Raw genomic sequence first — 13,781 nt, forward strand, 5'->3', positions numbered from 1 at the left:
TTCACAGTTTTCACTTGTCTAACTGCAGTCACCAATAGTGTCATTGTTGCTATGACTTCTCTACTCAAAGTTTCACATTTTTATGGCAAAAAGTGCTCTGTGTTTCTCCATGCCATACAAGTGTTCATCTGTTACACAAAGAATATTGGGGCAGAGAAGTAAGCCTGGAGAAGTGATAAAGCAGTGATAAGTGCAAGGTGATAACACACCAGCCAGTCAGCTCCTAACTGGTATTTTTCAAATCTGTAATGACTGGCTGGTGCGTTATTACCTTGCTCTTATCACTGCTTTATCACTTCTTTATCGCTTTTCCAGGCTTAATACAACTGCCCCAATGTACCTCCCATCTGAAGAGCTATGTTGTGAGTTACAAACTGGCTCAATCTTCCAGCGGTAAGACCTACAGCTAGAGATCTTTTATAGCTTCAGATAACGTGTGTATGGGGTTGGGGGGGAGGAATGACAGGTCTCATTAAGAAAAGTTTATTTTGTACTGTGAACATATTTTTAAAATAGATGTAGTGGCACTATGGCAAAATAAAATCCTACTTAACTAGCAGCATTAGTTAAATACACTCTGTTGTAGAGTTTGTCTAGCAATGCCTGAATAGCTTTATACTACATCCATCCCCTGAAGAGAACAGGCTCTTCAATATCTGCATTCAGGTACAGATTTTGCAAGGGAATTAATGTAAACCACAGTGCAAGTTAGGCAATTTACTGTAGACCGTATGGGGCTGTTACCTGAAATTCAGAAGATAAAATGTCCATAAACGTGGACCTGTCCTTTTAGTAAGGTTGTTGAATTTACTTTACTTTTTTTCATATTTCATTTGTGGTATACTTCATAATTGCTGCATTTTTTGTTTCCCTTTTGAAGGTAGAACTATTTGCTTTCTGTGTAAAACACATAATGTGGGAATCCACTCACTCAGTTGTACATTGTTGTCTCCATACATGCAGATGCTGGCTACGCTCCTGGTAATACGTCAGTTTCTGCAAAACATGAAGGAGGTCTCACAACCATACCTTTACCAGAAGGTACAGCAAGGGGAAATAAATCCGAGGTCAATTTGGCTGTTTGTTCAGTATGCACTAAGGAGGCTGGTGCAGAAGTATGCATTCCCTCAGCGCCCTACGAGGTCGCCAGGGGATCCTATGGAGCCTGGTGCAGGAGGACGTAAGAAATGCTTGAATGGCGGTTGTGGTGTACCAGAGGAGGAAGAGGAAGGTATAGCCTCGGATGATGAGGAGCTAGAGGAAGAAAGCATCATGGACTGTGGATTGAAATTAAAGAGAGTTAGCTTTATGGAAAAAGGGGAAAAGCGAGTGGAAGAGTGCATACTTTCCCAAGATGAAATGGGCTTTTTACAGGAAGGGAGCCCTACCCTTGTTGAAAGAGGTAGTGACCCGGCCTCAGTGTTCCAACTTGGGGATGATGAAGAAGATGAGAAAGAAATTGGTGTGGGGCTGCAGGATGTTGAAGAGCCAGAAGCTGGAGTAAAGCTGAGGCCACAGAGGAGGAGAAGGAAAAGGCTATCTGTGGAGCATGAGCTGGGCAGGGAATTTGAGGAGGAGGAAGAGGAGAGTGAGAGGAAGCAGAAACGAGAGTCATGGATAGATCCTCCAGAAGACCATTATTCTGCAAAGCTGACACAAGCTGAGGTGGAAAGTTGTATGAAGAGTTATGAGGTGAGGTCACCCCTGTTCATGCTGCTCTCTTTCTTAACACTGTCAGGTTTTGCAGCAAATAACTTAATGCACTTAATCAGTGTTGACTGAATGAACCATATTTACAGAAAAATTATTAAATCTTTTATATCTATATCACACGTGTCCTTTCAGAAATTATTCTGATTGTAATTTTCTCTGACGTCCTAGTGGATGCTGGGGACTCCGTAAGGACCATGGGGAATAGCGGCTCCGCAGGAGACTGGGCACAAAAGTAAAGCTTTAGAACTACCTGGTGTGCACTGGCTCCTCCCCCTATGACCCTCCTCCAAGCCTCAGTTAGATTTTTGTGCCCGAACGAGAAGGGTGCACACTAGGTGGCTCTCCTGAGCTGCTTAGTGAAAAGTTTAGTTTTAGGTTTTTTATGTTCAGTGAGACCTGCTGGCAACAGGCTCACTGCATCGAGGGACTAAGGGGAGAAGAAGCGAACTCACCTGCGTGCAGAGTGGATTGAGCTTCTTAGGCTACTGGACATTAGCTCCAGAGGGACCGATCACAGGCCCAGCCATGGATAGGTCCCAGAGCCGCACCGCCGGCCCCCTTACAGAGCCAGAAGACAGAAGAGGTCCGGAAAATAGGCGGCAGAAGACGTCCTGTCTTCAACAAGGTAGCGCACAGCACTGCAGCTGTGCGCCATTGCTCTCAGCACACTTCACACTCCGGTCACTGAGGGTGCAGGGCGCTGGGGGGGGGGCGCCCTGAGACGCAATAAAAACACCTTGGATGGCAAAAAATGCATCACATATAGCTCCTGGGCTATATGGATGAATTTAACCCCTGCCAGAATACACAGAAAAACGGGAGATAAGGCCGCCAAGAAGGGGGCGGAGCCTATCTCCTCAGCACACTGGCGCCATTTTCCCTCACAGCTCCGTTGGAGGGAAGCTCCCTTGCTCTCCCCTGCAGTCACTACACTACAGAAAGGGTTAAAAAAGAGAGGGGGGCACTAATTACGCGCAGTATTAAAAATACAGCAGCTATAAGGGGAAAAACACTTATATAAGGTTATCCCTGTATATATATATAGCGCTCTGGTGTGTGCTGGCAAACTCTCCCTCTGTCTCCCCAAAGGGCTAGTGGGGACCTGTCCTCTATCAGAGCATTCCCTGTGTGTGTGCTGTGTGTCGGTACGTTTGTGTCGACATGTATGAGGAGAAAAATGATGTGGAGACGGAGCAGATTGCCTGTAATAGTGATGTCACCCCCTAGGGGGTCGACACCTGAGTGGATGAACTGTTGGAAGGAATTACGTGACAGTGTCAGCTCTGTATAAAAGACAGTGGTTGACATGAGACAGCCGGCTACTCAGCTTGTGCCTGTCCAGACGTCTCATAGGCCGTCAGGGGCTCTAAAGCGCCGTTACCTCAGATGGCAGATATAGACGCCGACACGGATACTGACTCCAGTGTCGACGGTGAAGAGACAAATGTGACTTCCAGTAGGGCCACACGTTACATGATTGAGGCAATGAAAAATGTTTTACACATTTCTGATAATACGAGTACCACCAAAAAGGGGTATTATGTTCGGTGAGGAAAAACTACCTGTAGTTTTCCTGAATCTGAGAAATTAAATGAGGTGTGTGATGATGCGTGGGTTTCCCCCGATAACAACTGATAATTTCTAAAATGTTATTGGCATTATATCCTTTCCCGCCAGAGGTTAGGGTGCGTTGGGAAACACCCCCTAGGGTGGATAAAGCGCTCACACGCTTGTAAGAACAAGGGCTCTACCCTCTCCTGAGATGGCCGCCCTTAAGGATCCTGCTGATAGAAAGCAGGAGGGTATCCTAAAATGTATTTACACACATACTGGTGTTATACTGCGACCAGCAATCGCCTCAGCCTGGATGTGCAGTGCTGGGTTGGCGTGGTCGGATTCCCTGACTGAAAATATTGATACCCTAGATAAGGGACAGTATATTATTGCCTATAGAGCATTTAAAAGATGCATTTCTATATATGCGTGATGCACAGCGGAATATTTGCCGACTGGCATCAAGTCTAAGTGCGTTGTCCATTTCTGCCAGTAGAGGGTTATGGACACGACAGTGGTCAGGTGATGCGGATTCCAAACGGCATTTGGAAGTATTACCTTATTAAGGGGAGGAGTTATTTGGGGTCGGTCTTTCAGACCTGGTGGCCACGGCAACAGCTGGGAAATCCACGTTTGTACCCCAGGTCGCCTCTCAACATAAGAAGACGCCGTATTATCAGGCGCAGTCCTTTCGTGGGCAAGCGGGCAAAAGGTTCCTCATTTCTGCCCCGTAACAGAGGGAGAGGAAAAAGGCTGCAGAAATCAGCCAGTTCCCAGGAACAGAAGCCCTCTCCCGCCTCTGCCAAGCCCTCAGTATGACGCTGGAGCTTTACAAGCAGAATCAGGCACGGTGGGGGCCCGTCTCAATGAATTTCAGCGCGCAGTGGGCTCACTCGCAAGTAGACCCCTGGATCCTTCAGGTGATATCTCAGGGGTACAAATTGGAATTCGAGACGTCTCCCCCTCGCCGTTTCCTAAAGTCGGCTTTACCGATGTCTCCCTCTGACAGGGAGGCAGTTTTGGAAGCCATTCACAAGCTGTATTCCCAGCAGGTGATAATCAAGGTACCCCTCCTGCAACAGGGAACGGGGTATTATTCCACACTGTTGTGGTACCGAAGCCGGACGGCTCGGTGAGACCGATTCTAAATCTAAAATCTTGAACACTTACATACGGAGGTTCAAATTCAAGATTGAGTCACTCAGAGCAGTGATTGCGAACCTGGAAGAAGGGGACTACATGATGTCTCGGGACATCAAGGATGCTTACCTTCATGTCCCAATTTACCCTTCTCACCAAGGGTACCTCAGGTTTGTGGTACAGAACTGTCACTATCAGTGTCAGACGCTGCCGTATGGATGGTCCATGGCACCCCGGGTCTTTACCAAGGTAATGGCCGAAATGATGATACTCCTTCGAAGGAAGGGAATTTTAGTTATCCCTTACTTGGACGATTCCCTGATAAGGGTAAGATCCAGGGAACAGTTGGAGGTCGGTGTAGCACTATCTCAGGTAGTGTTGCGGCAGCACGATTGGATTCTCAATATTCCAAAATCGCAGCTGATTCCGACGACTCGTCTTCTGTTCCTAGGGATGATCCTGGACACAGTCCAGAAAAATGTGTTTCTCCCGGAGGAGAAAGTCAGGGAGTTATCCGAGCTAGTCGGGAACCTCCTATAACCGAGCCAAGTCTCAGTACATCAATGAAAGGGTTCTGGGAAAAATGGTGGCTTCCTACGAAGCAATCCCATTCGGCAGATTCCACGCAAGAACTTTCCAGTGGGACCAGCTGGACAAATGGTCCGGGTCGCATCTTCAGATGCATCAGCGGATAACCCTGTCACCAAGCACAAGGGTGTCTCTCCTGTGGTGGTTGCAAAGTGCTCATCTTCTAGAGGGCCGCAGATTCGACATTCAGGACTGGGTCCTGGTGACCACGGATGCCAGCCTGCGAGGCTGGGGAGCAGTCACACAGGGAAGGGATTTCCAGAGCTTATGGTCAAGCCTGGAGACATCACTTCACATAAATATCCTGAAGCTAAGGGCCATTTACAATGCTCTAAGCTCAGCAAGACCTCTGCTTCAAGGTCACCCGGAGTTGATCCATTCGGACAACATCACGGCAGTCACCCACGTAAACAGACAGGGTGACACAAGAAGCAGGAGGGCAATGGCAGAAGCTGCAAGGATTCTTCGCTGGGCGGAAAATCATGTGATAGCACTGTCAGCAGTAACGGGAGAGTGGGGACTTCACCCAGAAGTCTTCCACATGTTTATAAAACTCGACAAGTATTGCGCCAGGTCAAGGGACCCTCAGGCAATAGCTGTAGACGCTCTGGTAACACAGTGGGTGTACCAGTCAGTGTATGTGTTCCCTCCTCTACCTCTCATATCCAAGGTACTGAGAATCATAAGATGGAGAGGAGTAAGCACTATATTCGTGGCTCCGGATTGGCCAAGAAGGACTTGGTAACCGGAACTTCAAGAGATGCTCACGGAGGATCCGTGGCCTCTACCTCTAAGAAGGGACCTGCTCCAGCAAGGACCCTGTCTGTTCCAAGACTTACCGCGGCTGCGTTTGACGGCATGGCGGTTGAACGCCGGATCCTGAAGGAGAAAGGCATTCCGGATGAAGTCATTCCTATCCTGATCAAAGCCAGGAAGGATATAACCGCAAAACATTATCACCGCATTTGGCGAAAATATGTTGCGTGGTGCGAGGCCAGTAAGGCCCCGACGGAGGAATTTTCAACTAGGTCGATTCCTACATTTCCTGCAAACAGGAGTGTCTATGGGCCTGAAATTGGGGTCCATTAAGGTTCAAATTTCGGCCCTGTCAATTTTCTTCCAAAAGAACTAACTTCAGTCCCTGAAGTTCAGACGTTTGTAAAAGGGGTACTGTATATACAGCCTCCTTTTGTGCCTCCAGTGGCACCTTGGGATCTCAATGTAGTTTTTGGGTTCCAAAAGTCACATTGGTTTGAACCACTTAAATATGTGGAGTTAAAATATCTCACATGGAAAGTGGTCATGCTGTTGGCCCTGGCCTGGGCCAGGTGCGTGTCAGAATTGGCGGCTTTATCCTGTAAAAGCCCTCATCTGATTTTCCATTCGGACAGGGCGGAATTGAGGACTTGTCCTCAGTTTCTCCCTAAGGTGGTTTTCAGCGTTTCACCTGAATCAACCTATTGTGGTGCCTGCGGCTACTAGGGACTTGGAGGACTCCAAGTTGCTAGACGTTGTCAGGGCCCTGGAAATATAGGTTTCCAGGACGGATGGAGTCAGAAAATCTGACTCGTTGTTTATTCTGTATGCACCCAACAAGCTGGGTGCTCCTGCTTCTAAGCAGGAGCACGTTGGATTTGTAGTACAATTCAGCTTGCACATTCTGTGGCAGGCCTGCCACAGCCAAAATCTGTAAAAGCCCATTCCGCAAGGAAGGTGGGCTCATCTTGGGCGGCTGCCCGAGGGGTCTCGGCTTTACAACTTTGCCGAGCAGCTACTTGGTCAGGAGCAAATACGTTTGTAAAATTCTACAAATTTGATACCCTGGCTGAGGAGGACCTGGAGTTCTCTCATTTGGTGCTGCAGAGTCATCCGCACTCTCCCGCCCGTTTGGGAGCTTTGGTATAATCCCCATGGTCCTTACGGAGTCCCCAGCATCCACTAGGACGTTAGAGAAAATAAGAATTTACTTACCGATAATTCTGTTTCTCGTAGTCCGTAGTGGATGCTGGGCGCCCATCCCAAGTGCGGATTGTCTGCAATACTGGTACATAGTTATTGTTACCAAAAAATCGGGTTATTGCTGTAGTGAGCCATCTTTTCTAGAGGCTCCTCTGTTATCATGCTGTTAACTGGGTTTAGATCACAAGTTATATGGTGTGATTGGTGTGGCTGGTATGAGTCTTACCCGGGATTCAAAATCCTTCCTTATTGTGTACGCTCGTCCGGGCACAGTATCCTAACTGAGGCTTGGAGGAGGGTCATAGGGGGAGGAGCCAGTGCACACCAGGTAGTTCTAAAGCTTTACTTTTGTGCCCAGTCTCCTGCGGAGCTGCTATTCCCCATGGTCCTTACGGAGTCCCCAGCATCCACTACGGACTACGAGAAATAGAATTATCGGTAAGTAAATTCTTATTTATATCCTCATCATCATTTTCCTATTATCTTTCTTGCAGTCAAATTGTTATGATACACTTGCCTCTTTTAGGATACCTTCCAGGATTATCAGGAGATGTTTGTGCAGTTCGGCTATGTGGTCCTCTTCTCATCGGCATTTCCCCTCGCTGCAGTATGTGCGCTTGTAAATAACATAATTGAAATCCGCAGTGACGCCTTCAAGCTGTGCAGTGGACTACAGAGACCATTTGGTCGTCGTGTGGATGGTATAGGACAGTGGCAAGTAAGGAGCTGGTGGGTTCGGACAGCAGTTAAGAGATTCCCAAAGAGCAAGGTTTGATCCCCTTGCGTCTAATCCAAGAATTAAATTATTTTTTATTTTGAAAGCTATGTCTTTTATATTCTATATTCTGCTCAATATATTACTGGCTTATTTCAATTTTGATTCATTGGGATCTAACTTGTGCAAATGTGTATTTCTACCGTTTATACTTAAAAATAAATTTATGGTCAGTTTTGAGTGTAACACGTATCTTTCTTTTGCAGAATGTGATGGAGGCAATGGGCGTCATAGCCATTATCGTGAACTGTTATCTGATTGGACAATGTGGGCAGCTTCAGAGACTGATACCTTGGCTGGGTCCTGAATCAGCCATCATATTCATTGTTGTCCTAGAGGTTTGTCTTGCTGCTCTAAATGTGCAACAGTTGCATGTTAGGTCCTGTGCCCACAGGTATTAGGGAGTTGGGTTAAAGAGCTGAATGTTGGAAACCACACATTGCTAGGCACAGCAACATCTTATGTTGGGAAAATGGAGCATTTTTATTTTACCTCCCCTTTCAGCGATGACATAGAGATTAATGACGTCTATGTAATGTCTAGCTATGAAACAAAGGAGAGAGAGAAATAAGTAACACTCATCTGTACATAATCTAACTCTGTGCAGTGGTAAGGATGTCTCATTACCCGACTACAAACCTGTTTTAACACAGATGAAGGTGACCTCTTACAGGAACGCATGCATATAGAAATCTATTCTGGTATGTGGGTGTACTTAGATGCAGAAAAAGCCTTTTTCACAATGACTGACCTTTAACTACTTGCCTGGCATAAACGTATGGTATACGACCGCAGCCAGGAGTGCGTTACCTGACCAGCCCGTATCCCATATATCCGGCACTCCCCACTGCTTCCTCCATCTGTTATGGAGGAAATCTATTCTGCACAAGTGCCGAACAGATATACTCCTGCTGTAGCGGCCTCGTGGGAGTTATGTTGTGAACTGTGACTGCCGACATCACTCCCGAAATTGTGCCCCAGAATAACATGAGAGTGGCACACTGGTGCACATGCGCCTAAACTAAAAAACTAAAAGTGCGAGGAGAGGGACATCATTCTCCCTCCCACAGCACAATTGCTCTGATCTATGCACGAGCAGAGATCAGCTGCAGCACATCAGTCCCCCCTGCCCCACTGTCTGCTATAAAGGGTGGGGGGGGGGCATCTTTTTGCACTGGGAGTGGAGGAGGATTGCTGCCCCACAATAAGGTTGTGTTTGATTGGGGTGTGGGGTGGTGTTGATATATTTAAAGAAAATATAATGACACCTGAGGAGGGGCAACTAAACAGTGGGCACAATGACACAGGGTGAGGGTGGTGGCTGGGACACTGGGATCTATTACCGCTTGGAGCTTGATAATGCTGGGGATATTTTTACACTGGGGGGCTATTTTTGATGGATGGGAAGTAATTTTACAATGGGGGCCTATGGACATGGAGGATTGGGGGGAAACACCCCCCATAGGTGTATTTAAAAAAAAAATATATATATAATTTTAAAATACTTTTGAAACAATTTCTGAGCGTTTTTTGTGGGAGAGAAGAATAGTCTGTTAAGCGGTAAAACCTCTGAACAATTAGCATACACACAAAAGTGAAAAAGACGGCACTCCAAATTTGAGTTCACAATAAAGGTAAAACATTTCTCTTTTTGTTTTGCATTTTATTTTTTAACTTGTTCATGTTTTTATATATGAGTGCACTCTTTTTCACTTTTGTTTCTATACAGTATGAGTGTACATGGTCACCCTCAGTGCTATGTGCTACTGTATGACCCAATTGTCATGTTTGGTGCTTCATGTAGTCCATGGCCCTCATTCCGAGTTGATCGCTCGCAAGGCGATTTTAGCAGAGTTACACACGCTAAGCCGCCGCCTACTGGGAGTGAATCTTAGCTTCTTAAAATTGCGACCGATGTATTCGCAATATTGCGATTACTAACTACTTAGCAGTTTCAGAGTAGCTTCAGACTTACTCTGCCTGTGCGATCAGTTCAGTGCTTGTCGTTCCTGTTTTGACGTCACAAACACACCCAGCGTTCGCCCAGACACTCCCCCGTTTCCCCGGCCACTCCTGCGTTTTTTCCGGAAACGGTAGCGTTTTTTCCCGCACGCCCATAAAACGGCCTGTTTCCGCCCAGTAACACCCATTTCCTGTCAATCACATTACGATCGCCGGAGCGATGAAAAAGCCGTGAGTAAAAATACTATCTCCATTGTAAAATTACTTGGCGCAGTCGCAGTGCGAATATTGCGCATGCGTACTAAGCGGAATTTCACTGCGATGCGATGAAAAATACCGAGCGATCAACTCGGAATGAGGGCCCATGTGTATGCTAGTGCTTTTCCAGCTAGAAATGTGCTGTTATTCATAGGGGAGATGTATCATGCCTTCTAAAGAGTGGAAACATTACCCATTGCAACAAATCAGCTTCTAGCTAGCATTTGTCAAGTACATTCTATAACATGATAGGTAGAAGCAGGTTGGTTGCTATGGGCAACTCCACTCTTTAGTTGGCTTAATAGATCTCACCGATAGTGTTCAATGGATTTGGAATAATTAAATAAATTTCTCTTACGTCCTAGAGGATGCTGGGGACTCCGTAAGGACCATGGGGTATAGACGGGCTCCGCAGGAGACATGGGCACCTATAAAGAACTTTTAGTATGGGTGTGCACTGGCTCCTCCCTCTATGCCCCACCTCCAGACCTCAGTTAGATCCTGTGCCCAGAGGAGAAGGGTGCACTGCAGAGAGCGCTCCTGAGTTTTCTGTGGAAAAATAAAGAATTTTGTTAGGTTTTTTATTTTCAGGGAGCACTGCTGGCAATAAGCTCCCTGCATCGTGGGACTGAGGGGAGAGGAGCAGACCTACTTAAATGATAGGCTCTGCTTCTTAGGCTACTGGACACCATTAGCTCCAGAGGGAGTCAGAACACAGGTCTCACCCTGGGGTTCGTCCCGGAGCCGCGCCGCTGTCCTCCTCACAGAGCCGGAAGATAGAAGCCGGGTGAGTATGAGAAGCAAGAAGACGTCAAAGGCGACAGAAGACTTCAGATCTTCATGAGGTAAAGCGTGCAGCGGTAAGCTGCGCGCCATTGCTCCCACACACAGACACACAGAAAGCACTGATGGGTGCAGGGCGCAGGGGGGGGGGCGCCCTGGGCAGCAATAAACCTCGTTTTTGGGCAAAAAAAGGTCACATTAGGCTGCGGAGGCAGCAAATAGATGATCCCCCGCCATTTTATTAAAATTGAAGAGGGACCCGAAGCCCGCCGCTGGAGCTTGAACCCTCAGCACTAACCAGCGCCATTTTCTCCACAGAGGCTGCAGAGAACGCTGGCTCCCGGACTCTCCCCTGCTGAACACTTCAGAGGGCTGAAAAAGAGGAGGGGGGCACATTGGAGCGCAGTGAGTGGGAAGATTGGCATTATATAATAATATAAAAGCGCTGTCTGGATTTTCCAGTGTCAGTTTGGCGCTGGGTATGTGCTGGCATACTCTCTCTCTGTCTCTCCTAAGGGCCTGGTTGGGGATTTGTCCCCTTATAGGTATATCCCTGTGTGTGTGGGGTGTCGGTACGTGCGTGTCGGCATGTCTGAAGCGGAAGGCTTCTCCAAGGAGGAGGTGGAGCAGATGAGTGGTGTGTCCCCGTCGGTAGTGCCGACTCAGGAATGGATGGACATGTGGCATATGTTGAATGCAAGTGTGGCATCTTTACATAAGAGGCTAGATAAAGCTGAATCCAGGGAGGCATCAGGGGGTCAATCCTCGGATTGGACCGACTCACAGGGCCCGTCGGGGTCTCAAAAGCGTCCTTTGTCACAAATTGTGGACACTGATACTGACACGGACTCTGATTCCAGTGTCGACTATGATGAAGCTAGATTGCACCCTAAGGTGACAAAGAGTATTCAGTGTATGATTATTGCAATAAGAGATGTGTTGCATATTGCTGATGAACCCTCTGTTCCAGACACGAGGGTGCGCATGTTTAAGGGAAAGAAACAGATAATAAACTTTTCCCCATCTCATGAACTTAACGAGTTATTTGAAAAAGCTTGGGAGACTCCAGATAAGAGGCTGCAGATTCCCAAAAGAATTAATTTGGCATACCCTTTCCCTACACAGGACAGGGTACATTGGGAATCCTCTCCCACTGTGGACAAGGCTTTAACACGCCTGTCCAAGAAAGTGGCGCTGCCGTCTCCAGACACAGCGGCCCTCAAGAACCCTGCGGACCGCAGGCAGGAGACTACATTAAAGTCTATTTATTCACATACTGGTGCTTTGCTCAGACCGGCAATTGCGTCGGCATGGGTATGTAGCGCAGTTGCAGCTTGGACAGATACCCTGTCGGCTGACCTTGATACCCTAGATAGGGATGCTATTTTGTTAAATCTAGCCCATATTAAAGGCGCAGTCTTGTATATGAGAGACGCTCAAAGGGACATTGGGTCAGATCCGACGTGAATCCTTGGGCGTTGGAAATAGTTTCCCAAGGCTACAAACTGGAATTCGAAGAGGTGCCCCCACGCCGATTGTTCAAGTCGGCCTTACCAGCTTCTACCCCAGAGCGGGATGTAGTGTTAGCTGCAATTCAAACGCTGTGTCAACAGCAAGTAATTATCAGGGTTCCCCTGAACCAACAGGGAAAAGGGTACTATTCGACCCTTTTTGTGGTCCCGAAGCCGGATGGTTCGGTCAGACCCATTTTAAATCTAAAATCCCTAAACCTGTACTTGAAAAGATTCAAATTCAAGATGGAATCGCTCCGAGCGGTAATAGCCAGCCTGGAGGGGGGGGGGGGGGATTTTATGGCGTCATTGGACATAAAGGACGCTTACCTTCATGTCCCCATATATCCCTCTCATCAGGAGTACCTGAGATTCGCTGTACAGGATTGTCATTACCAGTTTCAGACGTTGCCGTTTGGGCTTTCCACGGCCCCGAGGATTTTCACCAAGATAATGGCGGAAATGATGGTGGTCCTGCGCAAGCAAGCAGTCACAATTATCCCATACTTGGACGATCTCCTGATGAAGGCGAGATCAAAAGAGCAATTGCTGAGAAACGTGTCACTCTCTCTGAGAGTACTCCAGCAACACGGTTGGATTCTCAATCTACCGAAGTCACAGTTGGTTCCAACAACTCGACTAGCGTTCCTAGGTATGATACTGGACACTGAACAAAAGAAGGTTTTTCTCACGTTGGAAAAAGCCCAGGACCTCCAGAACATGGTCAGAGACGTGCTAAAGCCAAAAAGAGTGTCAGTTCATCAATGCACTCGTGTTCTGGGGCAAATGGTGGCAGCCTACGAGGCCATCCCCTTCGGCAGGTTCCATGCGAGGACGTTTCAATGGGACCTTCTGGACAAATGGTCCGGGTCCCATCTACAATTACATCAAAAGATAACACTGTCCCCCAGGGCCAGGGTGTCTCTTCTATGGTGGCTGCAAAGTGCTCACCTCCTAGAGGGTCGCAGATTCGGCATTCAGGACTGGGTTCTGGTAACCACGGACGCGAGCCTCCGAGGATGGGGAGCAGTCACCCAAGGAAGAAATTTTCAAGGACTATGGACAAGCCAGGAGTCCTGCCTGCACATCAACGTGTTGGAATTAAGGGCCATATACAACGGCCTTCGACAAGCGGAGAGTCTTCTTCGCAACTTACCGGTGCTGATTCAATCGGACAATGTCACAGCAGTGGCTCATGTGAACCGCCAAGGCGGGACAAGGAGCAGAGTCGCGATGGCAGAAGCCACCAGGATTCTTCGCTGGGCGGAAAATCACGTAAGCGCTCTGTCAGCTGTCTTCATTCCGGGTGTGGACAACTGGGAGGCAGACTTCCTCAGCAGACACAATCTCCATCCAGGAGAGTGGGGACTTCATCAAGAAGTCTTTGCAGAGATAACGGGTCTTTGGGGAGTTCCTCAAATAGACATGATGGCGTCACGCCTCAACAAGAAACTTCGGAGGTATTGTGCCAGGTCCCGGGACCCTCAGGCAATAGCAGTAGACGCTCTGGTATCGCCATGGGTGTTCCAATCGGTCTA

General features: G+C 47.7%; 1 protein-coding gene across 6 annotated transcripts in view; it reads left to right on the forward strand.

Annotated features, from left to right (window-relative positions):
* Window positions 1-13,781, forward strand: part of ANO8 (anoctamin 8) — a 244,048-nt gene that overhangs the window by 207,224 nt on the left and 23,043 nt on the right. For all 6 annotated transcript variants that reach the window (XM_063914579.1, XM_063914581.1, XM_063914580.1 and 3 more), the window contains 3 exons: window positions 964-1,692; window positions 7,481-7,672; window positions 7,936-8,067. In XM_063914579.1, the coding sequence (XP_063770649.1) occupies window positions 964-1,692; window positions 7,481-7,672; window positions 7,936-8,067 (1,053 nt within the window). The remainder of the gene's footprint in view (window positions 1-963; window positions 1,693-7,480; window positions 7,673-7,935; window positions 8,068-13,781) is intronic.

Source organism: Pseudophryne corroboree, chromosome 1 (genome assembly GCF_028390025.1).
Source record: "Pseudophryne corroboree isolate aPseCor3 chromosome 1, aPseCor3.hap2, whole genome shotgun sequence".
Lineage (NCBI taxonomy): Eukaryota > Metazoa > Chordata > Amphibia > Anura > Myobatrachidae > Pseudophryne > Pseudophryne corroboree.